The 20,177-nt window shown below is 49.2% G+C and overlaps 1 protein-coding gene across 2 annotated transcripts in view; it reads left to right on the top strand.

Annotated features, from left to right (window-relative positions):
- SEMA5B (semaphorin 5B) overlaps positions 1-20,177 on the top strand; it is a 244,427-nt gene that overhangs the window by 94,199 nt on the left and 130,051 nt on the right. For both annotated transcript variants that reach the window (XM_019554058.1, XM_019554059.1), the window contains exon 4: positions 15,914-15,959. In XM_019554058.1, the coding sequence (XP_019409603.1) occupies positions 15,914-15,959 (46 nt within the window). The remainder of the gene's footprint in view (positions 1-15,913; positions 15,960-20,177) is intronic.

Raw genomic sequence — 20,177 nt, 5'->3', positions numbered from 1 at the left:
ACCTGGTCATAAAAAGAGACTAGATTGGTCAGGCACGATCTGCCTGCCACGAACCCGTGCTGGTTTCCCCTCAGCATAATTTGTCCTGCCGGGCTCTCACAAATGTGAGCCTATATATAGGGTACTTGGAGGGGTTCATGAGATTTTATATACACACATACACACACACATCTACACACATATGTTTTGAGATTGATTAGACATATGTATATATCAATGTGTAGATATGCATATTGGGAGATATGAGATTAATATCTCAATATATGTACATATCTGCATATGTACGTATATTGAGATATACAGCATGAGATTGATTAGACATATGTATATGTGTGTGTGCGTGCGTGTATAAAATCTCATGATTTGGGGGACATTTTCAATATTCTCTGTTCTTTGTAAAACATTCCCTTTTGTCTTGAAGAATACACTTGGGATTTTCCAGACCAAGCAAGTCTTTCAAGCCAAAGCCATAAGAGGAAGAGCTAATATAAGGGGTAAAGCTTGATAAAGGATCCTGATTGTAGTCTTGACTATGAAGAGGCCGCCTCTGTAATAACATGATGTGGCGCTCTTATTGTCTTTCTTTGTAATTCTTTTTTTTCCCATTATTAGACTTCAGATTTAACTTTGCTGTGCAGCATTCCTTGTGGACAGGCTGCGTTTATGAACCCAGGCGGTATTTGCACTACCAGAAAATCTGAAGCCTCAATGTAATGGGAAAGAAATTGGCGCCCGTGCCTTACAGATGGGTGTCGCATAATGAGATATTGCTTTTATTACAGATACACATTACAGATCAAGATGCAGCCATGACAAGTCAGCCAAGGAGAAGATTACTCCAAATACCAGAACAAAGGCTGGGCAGATTGGGGTATTGTTCTTCTGGTGGTGTTATAAAATTGGTGAATGGATTGGGCAGAGCAACTTGAATGAGCTTCTTCAGAATAAATTGGTTTAATGAGGGAGACAACCTAAATTTCCTAATTCACAGGGTAAGCAAGGGATGCATGTAGTGGAGTAATTTGAGGGGAAATGTGAGAGTGATAAATTAAAAGATGCATTAAAGCACCCATTTGAACTGACAGTCTTTGCCTGCTGTTGAACTCAGTTCAGGGAGCCGTAACCTAGGGAAAGGTCGAAAGGGTTTTGTGGAGCAGGTGCAAGACTTAGTAGTGGACTCTTACCAGTTGTTTAAAGCAGGTCTTGGGACTCGCTGCCTTCGATTATTTCATTATCTGCCGCATGACGATAGCATCAGAGAAGGAAGTTTGCTATGAGAGACGCTACACGGATTATATTATAGCCAATCAAAGAAAATAAAAGGCTGAACAGGGGACAGCTGAGATGCCGTGCGAGAAGTCTGGCAGAGCTGCAAACTGAAGGGAAACAGCTTGGACAAAACAGGAGGACAGGAGCCAGGCAAACGGATGCACAGAGAGGGGCAGGGAGACCTGAAGGGAGACAACTGACTTCTCCCAGAAGGACGCTGCTGGGGGCAAGGGCCTGCTGGGAGCATGGACGCGAGACACCTTGATAAGAAGGTTGTCCTTTCTTAGCAAGAAGAGCTGCCGCTGCGGAAAAGCAGCCAGAAAGCATCACAACAGGATGCCTTCCTTTGTTCAGTCTGCCAAAGAGACTGCCAGATCCATCGGGAGCTAAAATGAAAAATGTTTGTCTCTTCTGGCATTCGTGCAGGTGTGGAAGCACAGCAGGCCGTGGCGTAGCCGTGCGTCACAACGAAGGCCACTGCTTGGAGGGGAGTGACTGATGCTGTGCTAATGAGACGCTGACCTGACACAGAGAGAGGGTTTCACCAAACGGGTGATCTCGGGTACACACGGGGTGTAGCTGCTAGCGAGGTGGGGCTGTGCGCTTTTGCTTATGCAGTCATTTTCAGACCTGATCAGGAGCTGTCTTGAACGCACCGCTCAGTGTTTGGTAAGTAGGCATCGCATTGCCTTGAGCCAGAAGGGTGGGTCATTTTGGCTAGCATATAATACCCAAAGTGCGTATTATGGAGCAGGTCAGTAGACCTATTTCCTGCTATGAAAACATGTGCGACGGGGCTACTGCTTTACCTTGCAATGGATCTGATCCCTGATTAGCCTGGATACGCCCCGTGCCAGCATCCTGCTGGGCCCTCTGGATGAACAGACATTCAGAAGATTTTGTATTAACATAGCTGAATAGCTCAAGACTGAATGAACAGGACCGATGTCCCGTATGGATGACCCAAGTTCCAGTGGGGTAGGATTATAAATTCATCTTGGTATCCAGGCTTGATTGAGACTCTCTTGAGAGCTCTGGTACCTTGAAGTTTAGTGTCTCAGGTGTCAGCATCCACGTGGCTCTTGGGTTTCACAGAGCTCGTCGGCAGAAAGGTCTAGCGCAGAGCAGTAAAACTTGCGAAGCCTGTGCCGCTTGGAAAATATCACTTCCACCCCATGGACATCTTCAGTCATACCTACTGCTAGACTGCCTGTTCCTCCTTGTGTCCTTGTCCTTGTGGTAGGGTATTTGGCAGAATTTGCTCATTCATTCGATTCAGACATGGCTGCACCACGAGCGCTTCTGCTCCGGCATCAGATTTGCCGTCCCTGGACCGTCAATCATATACCTTAGCGCCCACACCACCCCAGCCTGTCTGCCTTGCCAGTGAACCCTAAAAAGAACCTGAAAAAGAAAAGCAGTAGTAAATTGTGCTGCGTGGGGTTGAGCTCTTTAAAAAAAAAGAAGTTGGTTCGGTGGTAAAAGTCCTGGTGCAGGAATTTATCGGCAGGTTTGGAGCATGTGGGAATACACCAAAGGGCTTGGTCATAACTGTGAGTCTGTCCAAGGTGCTTCCCACTGCTGTAGTATCCGAGTATCCTGCAGTTTTGGCCTTGCACCATTCTTGGGACTCAGGGTTGCTCCATAGATGGGGGACTGAGGGAAATGAAGGGATTTTTCCGAAACCCACACAGGAAGTCTTGAATTTCCATCTTCTAATATCTCAGCTGCTGGGACATCCTTCCTCAGCTTGGCATCTTCAATGGCCCAGTGTTTCTCAGTGCAGTGATTTCAGTTGGAGCGGTGAGTGCTCAGTCAGGCCATGTGCACCTTAAAGAAGAAAACCCAAATACCTCATCATCATCCTCATTTAACAGAGGCGCTAGGAGGGGTTGAATAGGACTTACAATCACATGTTGTCATTAGGGTCAGGATGCAGGAAACCGTAGACTATGACCCAGTGTTTCACGGGGACAGGTTACTGCCACTCATTAGGATAACTCCTAATACAATCCGTCAGAATTGTGCCAGCCTGCCTGCCGTACAGGGTCGCGTCTGGCTGAGAAATGACTTTGCCAGTTGAAGTATTAACGGGGATGTGAGCAAGCAGAAAGCATGAGATTGAGCATGAGACCATCCAGATTGTAGGAGGGCGCCTGAAATCTGTCGCAGACGCTCCAAGGGGAAACAAATACCCGTTCCTGGCATGGCTTGGTCCTAGCAGAGCAAAGGGACTCTCTGGTTTCAGTCGCATCCCGGTGGTGTCGGATATGGAAGAGGTCTAGCGGAGCGATTAATCCAAGAAAGACAGGCTCCGACTTGAAATTAATAGTGACGTCCAGAGGGCAAGTGTAGTGATTTAAGAAACCGCTCGGCTGTCTGCATTCAGGGATCCGTGGTGAAGGTGGGAAGCATGAGGCATGACATTACAGCTAGTTAGGACCTTAATTAGTGAGGCTTGGCATTTCTCTACAGAAGAAACCAATGTGGGTTGAGCCTCGCGTAGTTCAGACCTCTTTCTCCCGTGGTATGGCATCAGCCGAGATCCGCTTAGTCCTATGTTAAACCAGAAGGGGCTGTAGACCCCCTTACACGCGAGCGACGCTTGGCTTTGGAGCTGGACTCCTCGACCTTGCCTGCAGGAGCCTGGCTTTGCCGAGCGCTGAGATTCATTGCATCTCTCCCTCCAGGAGGTGGGGAGGGATGAATGCATTACTTCGGGGATTCTGGGAATTTTGGATCAGGGCCTGATTTGTTCAATGTAGAACTTTTTTCCCCTCCTACGTAGAATTTGTATGTTTGCCCAGAGCGCAGGACAGGGGATTTTAATTAGTTCTGAAGAAATGAAATGAAATGAAAGGCTGTGCTGGAGCAGGCTCAGGTAGCTGGGCCTGGCCGGCGAACAGAAGATGTTGCTGCTCTGGCAGAGCCAATGAGCCTTGCTCCAGGAGTCACAGAAGGAAGGGAGGCTGTGACAGCGGCCACTGCAAGTCCATTTCTCTGCTTCCTCCAGGGAAATAATTCAGCTGCTGGGTGGCACCGGTTACATCTCTGCAAATAAGCTGTCTAAGCTGGTAATTATCACCGCAGTCAACAGAAGGAGAACAGGCTCTTGGATGTCTCCTAGTGCGACCCCCCCCAACCGGGTCCGTGTGAACGACAACCGGAGAATCAGAAAAGTGCCCTGACATCCCCAGTTGGGGCGAGGCTGCAGACGTGTCTTGTACGGCAGACAAAATGAATACTGGTGATTCCCTCTCACAAAACCAACTGCCCGTGAGAGACTCACTTGCTTCTAGTAGCCCGCAGAGGAACATCAAGTCGAAAGATGATGTTCCGGACAATTGGATATAAGCAAATGCAAGGTCACAATGGGGTTTTTTTTTCCCTTCCCAAGAGCTCTAGAGGGTTGCTTCCAATGTACCCCCTTCTGCCCTCCTGCACCACTGGATGCCGAGTAGCTGGGCCTTGTACAGCTAGAAACATCCTAGTTTTAACGAAAGCAATAGGACGGTTGGATATATCCAGGGTCACCTAAGGTAGCTTGCAATGCACTTCCATATCCAGCTGTAAAATACCTGAGTGACGTAAAGATTTGAGACGAATTACTCAAGGTGGCCTGGGCAGCAAAAGTAGTGGCATGCAAGAAGGGCAGACGGCCTGGCAGGAGCCTGCCTGCACTGGGATGGATTTGAGTGTGGGGTAGTCTCCTTAGGAATATTTTCATATATTTTCAGTCTTGAGATGGCTATAATGCCTGAATAGTGGAGGGAAGAGCCCTGCTCTGGGAGAGAGAAGGTAGGGTGGGATAACCTCCTAACCCAGTGATTGTATCCTAATAACCTCCTAGCCCAGTGATTCTCAACCAGGGTGCCACAGCACCTTGGGGTGCCTTGCAATACTTTCAAGGGTGCTACACAGTGTTAGCACTGTTAGGTTTGCAAACACGATTCACGAGATAAACCCAGTGATGTCAAACAGAAATCCATAATAGTGTTTTTTTCCCCTGATTTCTTTGTAACAGAAAAAACCCCACTCTGTTATTTTTCTGTTGTCAAAAAAGTCTGAAAAGGAAGAGCTGGCATTTTCTGAGGGGTGCCTGGAGTCTGTCCAGGGGTGCCTCAAGTCTAAAAAGGTTGAGAAAAACTTTCCTAATCAGAGCATAAAATAAAGGGACACAGTTATGGAGTTTTTCTGCCAACTTGTCCCAAATCCTATTCCCTCCATACTCTTCCCAATTGTGAACATGCAAGATTTTGGAATGGCTTAGCCTGTGGTATGATGACTTCTAAGATACTGTGATCCCTTTGCTTGTCACTGCTTATCTTTGCCTTTGGATCCAGAATGACAGTGTGGCGTTGAGCCCACCTGTCTACGTGCTGTCCCTGTCTAGCCTCTCATATAGGTCTGGAGCCTTATATGAGGATCCAGTGGCTGCTTCAGGGCCCGGAGGAACCCGAGTTGCAGTCTCATCACTACTGCAGAGTACCCCACCGCCACGAATGCGCAGCCCTGCACTGCTCAGTGGGCTTCGTTCTTAATTTGGAAGCTATTTCATCGGCACGATACGCTGCCTACAAGAGCGTCCCGTTTAAGAAGCCTCGGCTGTAGCCAGACGCATCGCAGCGAGATGTTGCTTTGGGAAAAGCAATTGCTCATACAGTAACTGCATCATATTATTGTGTGCCATTTAGCTCAGTCCTCTGCTGAGATGCTATTGATTTTTAAGAACGAATGATGTGCCAGACCTGGTTTTTTGATTTTTTTTTTTCTCAGTTGAAACAAATCGACTGGCCAATGAAGGCTGCAGGTTGCAAGCGAAGTGAAGGAAGACCAGCTCGGGATGCTTATTTTGCTGGGGCCCTATGACCCCTGCTGCCTTCCTGCCCTGGGGCAGGGGGGCTAGACTCGATGATCCTCTGAGCTCCCTTCCAGCCGTAATGTCTATGAAATGTATGAAAAACTTTTCCTTGGTATCTGTATGCTGGGCCTTGTATATGAATTGGTAGAGCGGCGTTTGTGGAAGGCTGGTTGCGTGGCTTGATGGAGGAGCGTGAAATCAGCCCTATCTGAGGAGGAAGCTGGGAATCACTCTTGTGTACCAGAGGTCTCTTGGCGGGCCCAAAGGCCTGGGCAGCGATCTTAAAAGTCTGCTTCGTGGCTTCAACAGGGGCACAGTCTTTAATGGAGAGTAGAGGTTTCGAATATTGTGCGTGCACGTGTATGGCAACAGCCCACGTCCCATGGAGAACTGAGGTGCAGACAGCCCAAGCAGTACCATGGGCAACGCCTGGGCAGAGAGCTGGGCACAGGCAGCCCTAGCAGCGCTGTGGTCAGAGCCCAGCGAGCCAAGTCTTTTGCCCAGGCTCTGCTCCCGGTGGCAAAGCTCCTGCCTGCGGTGTTGCTCGATGCTGCTGTCTCTGGGGCCGTGCAGGAAGCCCCACCACCGTGCTCAGATCCAGGGCAAAAGCCTGCGGGCTGGGTGACCTGGGCCAGTAAGCTGGATCCGACCCACAGGCTGTGTGTTTGACAATTTTAGCTCAGTGATGTCAATGCTGGGATGTGAGCAGGCAGGCCTGGGGGCCAGCTGGGGATCCAGGTAACTGTATCATAGAAACATAGAAATGAGGGTGGAAGGGACGTCAGGAGGTCACATCTAGCCCACCCCGTGCTCCAAGCAGGACCAGCCCCAGCTACATCATCCCAGCCAGGGCTTTGTAGAGCCGGGTCTTAAAGCCCTCCAAGGATGGAGCTTCCACGACCTCCTAATGCTTCACCACCGTCCTAATGTTTTTTCCTAATATTTAATATTTGTATGTGGATACAAAGCAGAGTCAGGGAAGGCAACCGGATTTTGGGGCAATCCAAATTAGGAACCCAGGGGGTCAAGAGATACGTGAAGTCTAGCAGCCTGCGCCAGGGAGCCAGGGGACTCAGAGGAGAACAAAATCCACCAGCCAGCTGAGTCGGGAAACCAGGAGGTCAGGAGCAGCAGAGTTACCAGAGGTGCTGTCTTAGCCCTGTTACCCAGATCTTTCCTGTTCCTAATCTTATACAGGAGGAGGATCGAGTGATAGGAGCTAGCCACACGGGGATCCAGGCATGGGCAGTGTTTTGGGCACTGCTGAAAGCTTAAGAAAGCCTTGGAAAGAGCAGTGGGTTGGCTGCGCAGGTCAGGCTATGGCCCTGGGTCCAAGTCTGCAGGCCTGACAAGAATGGGGTTTGGCCATCGGGAGACCTGGGGCCCGGAGTCCATCCCTGACTCGCTTGTGGGGAGCTTGCGTAAGCTCTGTAGACGCGGGGGCTGATCCTTACCGACTTCCAGGGGGTCGTGGAGCTTGGCTGAGCTGGGTTTGCAATGCGTTGTCCAAGTACAAAGTACTCTCACCGGCTCTCACTGCTGCAATGGGAAGAGAAGTCAGGAATTCCTGGCTCCCAGCCCAGTGCTCAATCCCAGCCATGCGGCTTCTCGGAGGATGCCAGAAAAAGGGATTAGGATTTGTCCTGTGTGTAAGCCTGTGTCTTGTTCTTGCCTGGCCCACTGTCCCCAGCTCCCTTAATTAACATTGTTGCTAAGTTGGCATTGCAGTAGCAGCTAGGGCCCTCCACCATGGACCAGGACCCCGGTTGTGCTCGGTGCTGTACAAACAGCAAATACCCCTTACCAAAGCAGAACTAATAGACTTACAGCCTCTAGCTTCTCCTCGCGGCTGCACCCGCTATACAGATCCATCACGGTTGATTCCTAATGAATGAATGCCCCCAACCATAATTTTTAAAGTTTACAAACATTATTATTTGCCTGTGTGAGTCCTGGTAACCACCAGCCTTGGAAGATCTTGTGGCTTTGTGTTATTCAGCAGAGATTGTTCTGAAGCACAGCTGAGTTGGCTTGTTTGGGCGTAGAGAGAGGCAAGCTTGGATAAATATGGGCAGAAGCAAAGCTCAAACTTCAAGATAACTGCCTGAATCCATGGTGTGGCACCCTACGGGTGCCGGGAGGTCCTTTCAGGGGTGCTGTGAGTTGCTGTTTGCATGGTTAGGTGTGCAAACATGATTCACAAGTGAAACCCTGAGGTTTCAGATAAGGAATCCATAGTGTTAAAAGCATTCTGACCTGCCGCGGTCTTTCTGAGATGTTTGCAGTAGAAAAAGAGCTGTATTATCTTTCCATAGTCAAAAATGGAGTGAAATGAGTGAACAACAGAACATGTGAAAAGGAAGAGTTATTATTTTCTGAGGGATGCCTTGAATCTAAAAAGGCTGAGAACTGGTCCAAATGCACACCCCTGCCTCTTGATGTCTCGATGCATGCAAGGCAGCTTACCTGGGGATGAAAGATGTGAACCTTTTTGTAGTTGCCACTGGTAAGTGTGTACACTTAGAGTAGCTGATTCATTACGCTCCAGTGTACACCATGGCACTAACTTGTTGCCCTGCTCATCCCCCAAGCTCAGGATGAGGATTTCTTTTAATGAGAAGGAAGTTTTCTTGTCATCAGTAAGTAGAGTGCTGACACATAGCATAAGCCCCTGAAAAGAGGGCTTTGCAGAGAGCACAGCACAAATCTGTTTGCCAGAAGTACATTGTGAAATTCCTATAAGCCCCTTAGAGGAGATCTCTGCTTTTATTCTAGATCATGTTAAGTGGTTTCCCATTAGCAATGCCCGGTTTGCCTTGCAGCCCTGTAGCTCAGCGACATGGGAAATGACACACTTGCCTTCACCATAAAACGAATCTGAAGCCAGGCAGTTTGGGAGCGAGCGTGGGCAGCATGTTACAGAGTTCAGCCAAGGTGTGCTTGGCCGCAGGGAGCAGCTGGTTCATAACTTTGATGCTGGAAGGTTATTTGCAAGAATTAAGTGGGTTTTGCCCCTTTTTTAAGGGGCCTCTACACAGCTCCCGTTATGCCCCAGTACTTACCCTGGGCGGTGCCAGGCACTGTCAGTTTTCAAACCGGCCAAATACAAATTATGCAGCCAGTTACTACATGCTTTGTATTCACAGGCTTTGTACTAGAGCGGCCCTCCAGAACACCTGCAAATAAAACAGGGTGTAGGCCACAGGTTGGGATAGGACTGAACATGTGCCTGAATTCCCTTAAAGCATGCGGTTAAAGTTAAGTTTTTCACTGTCCTGAACTGGAGCCCTGGAGAGGCCACTTAGAGAGTCAAACTGGGGAAGCAGGAAATCAGGGTTTGGTACCCAATTCTGCCACTGACTTCCTGTCTGGCCTTGGACACGTTGCTTTAACCTCTCTTTGTTTAGTTCCCCATCTGTGAAATGGGAATGACACCGCAGGCAGGATACAGCAATTGCCACTGGATGAGGGGTACCCTTGGGCTTCATTTGTTAGGGCAAAGGCTGGAAAGGGGGTGGTATCTTCCTTGCATGGAGAAAGGGAGGGGGTCCTTCTGCCCACTTCCACAGACGGTGCCGCTAAATGTAATAATTATAAAGGGGGCCTTGAGTCTAAAGAGGTGGAGAACCCCTCAGGGTTTGAACTGTAAGCTCCTTTGCAAGGCACGGTTTTGCTCTTACTCTGAGGGCATTCACAAGAGGACCTCAGTCTCAGGTGAGACTTCGCCGTGCTATTGTAAGACAAATAATTAACAGTCAGGGAATTTTTAGAAGTGCGCTGACCTCTGTGCGTAGTAAGGTTTAGCAATAATAATTAGCGCTTAGAATAGACCCGGTGCCGTTCCTCTCAAAAGCACTTACCGAGTATAATCTTCTATCCACGCACCACTGAAACACAGCCAGCTCTGGAGTAAAACAATGACAACTGGTTTACCAGGATACAGCAACCCCGTGGATGTGACAGGTCAGGATGGGAAGGTCGGCAGAATACGGTCCTATCCCTTTAAAACGATGTACACGGCTTATTCTGGAGCTACAAGGTAGAGATGCTGCAAAGGAGAATTTAGTTGCGTCTGATAATTAGCTATTTTTTGCCAGATTTGGTCTACCCCAAGTGTGTTTCCTTTTATTAATAGTTTATAGAAAGGAACTGACTGAAGTTTACCAAGGAAATAAAAGTGAGGAGGGGCATAGGTGAGTGGGGCTCAAACTCCCTGTGGCTTCACATACGGACCCTGCGTGCAAATATTTTCCTTTACTTTAAACTCCACTCCCGAGATTTGCGGTGGCACGTAACTTAGACCATGGGCACAGGCCACTGAAGTCAGTGGGGCAACCCGAGGTATTGGCATGCATGTTCAAGTGATGGGGTTGTTCAGGGCCTTAAATTGCACTTCTCCTGGAAGTAACCGTGTGAAAACAGGACTGCCGTACTCAGCAGATCTTCTCGCAGAGTTTCGTTCGCTGACTTTTCAAAGGGCATCGTTACTGCTTTTTCACTTCTGCCAGGCCAGCAGTGGTACCCGAAAAGGAGCTGGGTCCTAGCCTGGCCTCTGCTCTGCTGGCGGCACTGCTTATATACTGCGTGCTAAAGGAGCACAAAGGTGTTTCTGTGAAGGCATAATCCAGCTGCCAGAGCTCTTCTGTCTGATGGGGAGGTGAGAAAGGACAAACCTTTTGCTGAGGAGGAGGAAAGAAAAGAAATCTCTGTGCTTGTAAATGGAGCCCGTTTTTTTCCCCGTGGGTAGATGGCAAACATCGAACTCCTTGGCGACGGTCCCAGAGGGTTGCATTTGCAGGGAAGGGATGTTCTCTGGAGATTTGGGAAGATTATTGTGATAACGGCTCTACCCGTGGTACCTGCTCCCTGACTACCCTTCACATTTAACTCATAGGAAATAAGGCTGGAAGGGACCTCATGAAGGTCATCTGGTTACCCCTTGCCCCAGGGCAGGATCAACTAGAGCAAAACCATTTCTGACAGATGCTTCTCTAACCTGCTCTTAAAATCTCCAGCAATGGAGATCGCTCATCGTCCCTAGTTAATTTACTTTAGGCTTTAACTTTCCTTCCAGTTAGGAAAAGTCCCCTAATGTCTAACCTTAACCTCCAATTGCAGTTTAAGTCTGTTACTTCTGTACTCCATCACTGGATGGAAGCAGTTTATATTAAATCACTTTGCAGTAACCTTTAACAAATTTAAGACTGTGAACGTCTCCCTCTCTTAGCCTTCTTTGTGCATGCGCCGTATGGTCATGAGTGCAAATGGGAGGGCGCAGATTTGTGCCAGGGTCCCAGCAGGGTTGATTTTGACACTGGCGTAGAAGTGGAGCAGACGCACAGCATTCAGCCCAGCACCAGTGAAAGTCACTCTACTCTGGTGTGAAGTTATACCTTAGATAGCGAGAGGTAACTATGTAGTGGCAGAGTGTATACTAACAGTGGCAGAGTGTATACTAACGTGCATGTAATGCGTCCTCAGCTCTAGGCCATTTCATCCTGGGTGAGCTATGGAGACCAGCTGCAATACCAGCCTTCAGTTGGTGTTATCTCAGGACAGCTGGTTGTCTGTCTACTTTGGTCACCAGGATTACTTACATCAGCATATAAAACCAGTGCAAGTTATACTGGTGTTAATCTGTCATCTGTCTGCACCCTGAGCTTGCCTTCATTTAAATGGACTCCCTTCTCTTCCCGCAGCTGTTTTGGTTGAGTGCAGAGGAATCCACCTTGCCCTTTGAATGGTGCCTCTTCCTTTAAGAGTTTTTGGTTGCATCTGCTCCGCTGTGCTATCAGGGGGAAACAAATCTAATATTAAAAGTTTATTACTCAGTCAAACTGTCCAGCGTTTTATGAGACTAAAACAAGGAGCTGGAATCTGTGTTATAAGACTTCCAAAATCAATGCATTTAAATAGCATGCTTAACAACAGGATAGCAACTCCGAGTCAGTTGTTACGAGACCTCCCTCCTTGGGGTATTGTAAGACTTGAGGCCTTCCGATGTACTCCTCCAGGAGCAGGATTATTTCACGAGGCCTTATGTACTGGAGCCGCAGGATAATTTCTGTGCAAGGCGCCCGTGCTGCTGAAGCAAACTCTGCTGCTCACCTGAGGGATGTTCTTGCTGCACGTAACCTTAATATGCCCCATTGCTTATAGTGGGGCGTCATATTTGTGGCAGTCTGTAGAGGAGGAGAAAGAGTTTAAAGAGCAAAATACTTGAGAGATAATGCAGGTGGAGGGGAAGGAAGGATGTTTCTCAGCCTATAAAGAAACTGCTGGAGAAATTATCATAATTGCTAACATGGAAAGATACCTGGGATGCATTTTGTGAGCACATGCATGGAAAAAGTTGTAGTACAAATTCTGATGTGGATTGATCGGGAGGTCATTGCAGAATCTTTAAGTTACTCCTTCTGTGGTGAGTGCTCACACCAGGCAGCACACTCGAGGCTGCTGTAGATCAAGGTAGAGCCATTGACTTCAGCAAGCCAGCTGCAGGTCTGGCCCCGTGTGTTTCAACTTGCAAGGTTCCCTGAAGCAGAGGATGTACTTACTCGCAAATAAAACCTACCAGGTGTTTAAGCCCTTAAAACTGCATGTGGAATTTGAGCAAAATCTACAGAGAAGGATACAAGAATGGGCAAACTTGATCAAGTCTTTAGAAAGTGACTAGCACTGGGGAATGAGTCAAGATGGAGTAAGTGCAGCTGACTCCCATTCAAAGGGTATCACACTGGTTACTTTTGCCTTGCATGATTTACAGAGGGGGATATGATTACAAGGAGGAAGAGCTTTCTTCCTGACACCCCTTTACTTCCCTGGGGACAACAAGATCTTGCATGTGAAAGTCAAAATAACTTCTTCCATGTGGACAGTGTGTGCTACAGACTGGCTGCAACACTTTAAAAAAACACCCATATCCCATTTCAAAAGAGTATTTCAGGAAGAGGTGGGCCTCTGGTCTACTCTAGGGGCTTCTGCTAGCCCAGTTATGTTGGGCAAAGGTCAGCCTCTTTGGCTACACATGCATTTAAGTGCAACTAAATTTAATGCGCATTAAGCTAATAGTCATTAAGAAATTTTTGGCAGGTGTCTACACGTGCAGCGACTTCACACTAAAGTTAGTCCCACGTCCCTGTAGCCTTGCCATGTGGCCCTGTGGCCACTTGGGGGGGGGGAGGGCTCTAGCTTCCTGTCACATGGCTGTCAGCACTTGGCAGCCATGTTGAAGCCAGAGCCAGCTGCCAGCACCTGGCAGCCATCTGCTCAAGGGCAACCAGCACGGTTTCATTAGAGGCAGGTCTTGTCAGACCAACCTGATTGCCTTGTACAATCAGGTCACAAAAGCATTGGACACAGGTGTCACAGTGAATGTAGTCTTTCTGGACTTCAGGAAGGCCTTTGACACGGTCTTCCACCCCATTCTCATTAAAAAACTAGGTGACTGTGGCATTGATGCCTACACAGTGAGATGGATTGCAAATTGGCTGAAGGGTTGTACTCAGAGGGTGGTAGTGGATGGGTCATTTTCAACCTGGAGGGAAGTGGGCAGTGGAGTCCCCCAGGGCTCGGTCCTCGGGCCTGCACTGTTCAATTTCTTTATTAGTGACTTGGACAATGTGGTAAAAAGCAGCCTGTTCAAATTCGCTGATGACACATGCATTTAAGTGCAACTAAATTTAATGCACATTAAGCTAATGGGCATTAATGACTTTTTGGCAGGTGTCTACCCGTGCAGAGACTTCACACTAAAGTTAAACTGGGAAACTCCTTCCTCGAGAGCACGGTGGCAGAAAGAGATCTTGGAGTCATTACTGACTCCAAGATAAACATGGGCTGACAATGCGAGGTCACGGTCAGTAGGGCTAATTGTACTTTGTCATGCATCCACAGATGCATCTCAGGCAGGGCCAAGGAGGTGATCCTCCCCCTCTATGAGACACTGGTCAGGCCGCAGCTGGAGTACTGTGTCCAGTTCTAGGCCCCGCAGTTCAGGAGGGATGTGGACAACATGGAGAGGGTCCAAAGGAGGGCTGCTCGCATGATCCGGGGACAGGGCAGACCCTATGAAAAGAGGCTGCGGGACCTGAACCTATTCAGCCTTCACAAGAGAAGGCTGAGCGGGGACCTGGTGGCCATCTATAAACTCACTAGGGGACCAGAAGGGTTTGAGAGAGACCTTGTTTCCCCAAGCACCCCCTGGCATAACAAGGAATAACGGCCACAAGTTGTTAAAGAGTAGGTTTAGACTAGACATCAGGAGGCGCTACTTCACAGTCAGGGCGGCTAGGAGCTGGAACCAACTTCCAAGAGAAGTGGTGCAGGCTTCTACCCTGGGGGGCTTTAAGAGGAGGCTTGATGTCTACCTGGCTGGGGTCATTTGAGCCCAGTTTTCTCTCCTGCCCAGGGCAGGGGGTCGGACTAGAAGATCTACAAAAGTAGGGTCCCTTCTGACCCTACTTCTATGAATCTATGAATCTAGGAAACTCTGATCCCTGGCCAGCCCCTTCCTTGCTCAGGAGCTACGTGCCCAGCACAGGAGCAGCATGCGGCGGTACCCTCCTTGCCCACTCTGCCTCCCCATGCCAGGGATGCTCCAGCCCCTGCCAGCAATGCCCAGTACCATGCTGTTCCGGCCCAGTTCCTGTCAGCGATGACCAGCACCCCACGATCCTACTGGCCATGGTGCTGGCCCAGCAGGCCACCCCCTTTCCCAGGACCCAGGACAGTCATGCACACTCCAGCAGGGGCCACGGCACTGGCTGTGCTCCCCCCTCCTCCTGCATTCCTTGCTCTAGCCTGCCTGCCCCACTGCCCACATACTCCCCCCCCCCCCCCCAGCACCACTCTCAGGACACACACATGGGTGAAACAAAAAAACTTTATTTCCCTCACAACACCCACCCCCAGTCCCTCCCCCCTCTCCCCTCAAACAGAACCCCCTCTCCCCTCCCTCCTCAACCAGCAGAGCTCCTCCATCACTGTGCCTACCCACCAACAATAAAAAACCTGCTTACAAGTGGGAAACTATTTACAGTATTTTGGATCTTCAAGCCCAAAGAAGGGAGGTCATGGTGGGGAGCCTAGGGGGCAGGGCCCCTGGGCAGGTGCCAGCAGCCCAGACCCTGGATGTTTCCTGGGGCTGGGCTCAAGCCAGCCTCCTAGTGGCAGAGCAGACCCAGCACTAAAGTTAGTGCCGGGTTGTGTCTACACGTGTGTTAATGCGCATTAACTAATTGCGCCTAAATTTGATACCTGCATTTGCAGGTATTGCATTTAGGCATGATTAGCCTAATTTAATGTGCATTAAGGGTGTGCACATGTAAACACTTGCCCTTCATGCACATAAACTTAGGCTAATGCACATTAACGCATGTCATGTAGATGTGCCCATCGTGTTCCTGACCAACATCTCTTTGCAGGCAGAAGTCTGTGTGATGGATATGCCTTTTGGCTCCCAGGTAAAGCCATTTATCAAAGTGCTCTGGTCCAGATGAACATTATATGCCAATATAACTGTGTTGGTTGTGGATGCAATCTCTTTTTAACTGATATAGTTCTACTGGGGCAGCCTAACTGTCATGCCCAGAAGAAGGTGGAGGTGACCTCCACCAGTACTGTTAAAGAAATACACCTACTGGGGGGGACACTTGTTTCCCCAGCTTAAAGCTCAATGCCTCTAGCAATGCATAACTGTACTGTTCAGCCCCAAATAGTTGACTGCCCCTCATAAGTTTTCTGTAACTGAATAATTTTTGTTTCTTCTTGTTGTTTATACAGGAACTACCTCTTCAGACTTAGTCTGCTCAACATTTCTCTTATCCAGGTAAGCTCACTCCCTTGTTTTGCACATGTGCTATCAGAAGCCCTTGGTTTGGGGTTATCAATAAATATACAGAATATAATCATATTCAGAGCGTAGACGAGGCCGTGTGCTTGTTCCCGCTGAGGAGATAATACGACAGAGAAAGGCATCCCTAGGCTAGTTTGGTTGGACAGTGCTTCCCTGCTCTTCATTCTGTAGTGTTTGGGTGGCAGCGGCGTGTGCCAAAAATGTGGCATCTTTAAGTAGTGTGACTGATAGCTGGTACAGGCTTAAATGAAACAATAAAAAGAAATCCTTGGCTTCCATTAGTGCAGAGGCCAGCAGGCTTGTAGGGAAGTCTTTTACTATTCTTGTCCATCCCCAGCTTTTGTCGGTCCCTGTGGGCTTGGAAGGCCGAGGAGCTGCATTTTGCTGAACGTGTTTTGAAAAAACAAGATTGGACTTGCCGGAGGTTGGAAGGCAGAACTGGCCGCTCATGTGTGGCACCTACCATCCAGTGGCAGAGGTCAGGCCGGTCCATGGTACTCTGCAAGGGCTTGCAAGCAGCCAGTGCTACAAGCATTCACACTTTCCCCAATAACCTCAAGCTGCAATTCAGAAGTCACCCCAAAGTAGCAAAGCACAGGAGAATCTGGTTAATCTATCACTCCCAAAGGACTGGTAAAAACCAGGGATCTTAGTTTTTTTGGGAAAAAAGTGAAAAATCTCCATTTAAAAGCGCACAAAAATCCACGTTTTTCTGCGACCTTTGCCATGCTCCATTCAGTACAAAACCGTGGAAAAAGGCAGATTCTGCATTTTCCCATGACCCACCAAAAGCTTGGCAGTGTCCTGCAGCAAGCAGCACCATTCTGCTCTCTCTTATTTTTGCTGCGTTTTTTGCCTCTCGGCCATTCAGCAGCCTCCCCCCCATTGCTGACTGGCTAAGCTGCAATACCTATGGCAAAAATAAAAGAGAGCAGAAACGGTGCTGCTCGCCACGGGAGACTGCCAAGCTTTCATTAAGTCATGGAAAAATGTGAATTCTGCATTTTTCCATGGTTTTCCGTGGTAATTAGAAAACTAGGATCCCTGGTTAGAACAACTAACTGTCCAGGAGGGACTAACTATGCAGCAGTTAGCCATTTTCTACTTTCTGTGATATATTTTGTCTGGCCTAGTGAGGCACAGCAAAGAATGATTTTTTGACATATTGTAATGAAGAAAGATCATAGTACAAAAGTTCCAAGGGCTTGCTGTGTGAGAATTGCATGACTAGGAGAGAGAAAAATACTCAATCAACGATTTTTTTGCTTTGTGCTCTTATATGCACTTGTTGCCAAAATAGAAGCTAATTTTGCAGAATGGAAAAGTTGATTTTCTATGTCTCGTTGGGCCAAGAAAAGCTGATGTGTATCCAAGGCTTTGTGAGGACTGGCTGATTTGATGGGTACTATGGAAGGTCCAGACCAGTGCCTTTTAAGATGACTAATTAGCAGGAGCAAATTGCATTGTGATTTATGCGTGTGCATTTGGAAATGAATTGTTAAGCTTTAAGGGAAGACAGGTTAGCCAAAGTGTTTTGTACGCATTCTCCTTGGGATGAAGACCATAGTGACCACTTATCCTACCAGCTCGTACAGACACCAGGTTTTGCCGTACCTGCTAATAACAATGACGGCCTCTTGTCTTTATGACTGTGTTCTTTAGTTACAACAGAACTGACAAGTCGGGGCACCCTGCCCTATGAGTTTTCTAGTCCCAGGTCCTGTTCCTGCCTCTGACTACATGCCCGTGCCTGGAGGTGCCTTGCGTACCTCGCTGGAGCTCCCCGCGGCATGGAGGCAAGCCGAAGCACTCTTCGCAAAGAGCCCCATTCAACATGAAGCACCTTGTCCTATGCGGTTCCCGTCACCGTGCCTTTTCTCGCATGCACGGCTTCTGACGTTTGCGGGAGGTGGGACTGTGGCTGGAGGGCAGCGCAGAAGTTTAGCTGTTGCGGGCTGAATTGAATCTGCCTTTTGTAGTCTTTCAAGTACCAGTGGGAACTGTAAGGACCATAGGGGCTGGCTTGACAGATCTCCCCTTTCAAGAGATAGAGGTAGCTTGGGCCAAGCAGAGCGCTGACAAAGGAGAGGAGAGATGGGCCACCGTGGTTATGAATACAAGGGTGCTCTGCAAAGGACTGCAAGGCCTCCGCTGCAGCGCAGCCCCACGTGGGGCATCTCCCTGAGCATCGTCCTGCTGCAGTGGGGCTATCAATAAAGGGTGGGGCTGCGTGGAGGTCCTCTGTTCTGGAGAGATTTTCTCTGCAATGGCCAGCTTGCTACACGGCAAGGGAAAATGGGACGGCATGGACCGGTAGGATGCTGTGGGATCCCTGGTTAACATAATGAGCTTAGTTTGTTCTTGCATTCTGGGTGTATCCGGCCTGTTCTACAAGCCTTTTTGCATGACAATGAGAGCAGGGAATTATGTTGACACACGTGTTGGAGGCGATTGTTTCCAGACCTAATGGTTGCCTGAGTAGCTGCTTGGCTTGCATCCGTGAAGGGCATGATGCTGCAGAGAGGACCTCCCCCGCCCCCCCTCCATTGTGCATGACGGGAAAGAAAGGATCAGAAAACCAGGCAGGGATATGAAGGGGATTTTCAGTTCAGTTCTATAGAAGGAGAGAGGCGAAAAAGGGTTTAAAAGAAATCAGATCTGGAGGTCCTTTGTACTGCCCTGTTAGCAGCTCTTTGGAAGCAGAATACGCAGCCCGGTGACTGACGGGTTTTGGAGCTTTCTTTTTTCCATCCAGGAGGTCTGATTCACATCTCCCAGTGCAACCCGGGCCTCCAGTGGTACCTTTAGGGACTTGGAAGGTGCATATGGGACAGGGTGATACGAGCTCCTCTTCCCCAATCCTTCACTTGGCTGTGGTTGCAGGGGAAGAACTGGGCAGCACTACTTGCAGAGAGGGCGGGGGACACGGGGCGGGGAGACAGGCAAAAGGCCCTGGGCAGAGCTTACAACCGTTGTCCTCTTCTATCTGCCATGCCCGAGGGCAGCGGGTGCAATTATTTCACCTGGAGGAATGCTTAATGGGTTTTGGTGAGCTGTTAAGGTGCAGGGAGGGCATGGGGTGACCGGGGAGATGCCAATTGATTCTCTTCAGCCTGCCGGCCACTGCTGGGAGCCTGAGGAGGGAGGGCTGCACCCTTTACTGCTCCATGTGTTGGGCTGAGCCATGCAGCGCGCAGACTCCTTCGCCCCCTCCATCCACCCTCCCCACCCACCCGGCTTCCTGTTGGCGCTGTGCAGTCCTGGCACCACAGCTGCCAGCAGCTGGGCCGGCACGGGGCAAGGCGTGACGCAGCACGCCAAGTAGCCATCCTGCCTGCCGCAACGAGCCATCCTGCCTGCTGCCGTTGAGCTGCACAAAGCAAGTTGGGAGCTGCTGTTGTGTACCAAGCCCTGCCTGCAGCCAGCAAGGACTCAGCTCATAGCGGTGCTAGAGTGGCAGCAGCTCATCACGGCGGGCAGGTGGGATGGCTATTTGGTGCGCGGCATCATGCACCGTGCTGTGGGGGCCTGGCTGCCAGTGACCTCAGTGCCAGGACTGTGTGGCCACAGTGCCAACAGGAAGCCGGGTGGCAGGGAGATGTGTGGTGGGTGCTGGCTCCGGCAAAGCGAAGTGGTGTGGGGCACGGTGCTCCCTCGGGCTCCTAGCGGTGGCCAGTGGGCCAGATAGCATCAGTTGGCAGGCCAGATATGGCTCGTGGGACATATTTTGTCCACCCCTGCCCCACGGCCACAGCTGGTTCTGGGTAAAGGGTGAATGATTTGTTCCCCCTCCATGAACTGGCTTTTCTTTAATCAGAAAACAAACTTTTCCTACCCTGAAACAGGCAATGAAGTCATTCATCATGTGCGTTGCTTTATTCATTGCTTCCATTAGGAGCAAATTCACACCCCCCTGAACTTAAAAGTGCCCTAATGCTGTAGTTAACATTTTGCAGAGCCAGTGTTAACCTTGCCACAGCTCCATGGTTTGGAAACTTGAAGGATATTAGGTTTCTCTCTCTCCACCTCACCATTGAGGGACTGATTTCAGTTAGGTCCTGATGGGAATTAATGGAGTCTTTCCATTGTATCTACTAGACTTTTGACCAAAGGAATAGATCTTTTTCGGTTCAGATCAGGGATTTTGCTCCAATGAGAAGTTTTTGTATCATTTCTGGTCCCAGCCTGGAC

This window comes from Crocodylus porosus, unplaced genomic scaffold, assembly GCF_001723895.1.
Source record: "Crocodylus porosus isolate Cpor-Errol unplaced genomic scaffold, CroPor_comp1, whole genome shotgun sequence".
Taxonomy (NCBI): Eukaryota; Metazoa; Chordata; order Crocodylia; family Crocodylidae; genus Crocodylus; species Crocodylus porosus.
The sequence above is the reverse complement of the archived record's forward strand: the minus strand, read 5'-3'. Positions and strand labels throughout refer to the sequence as shown.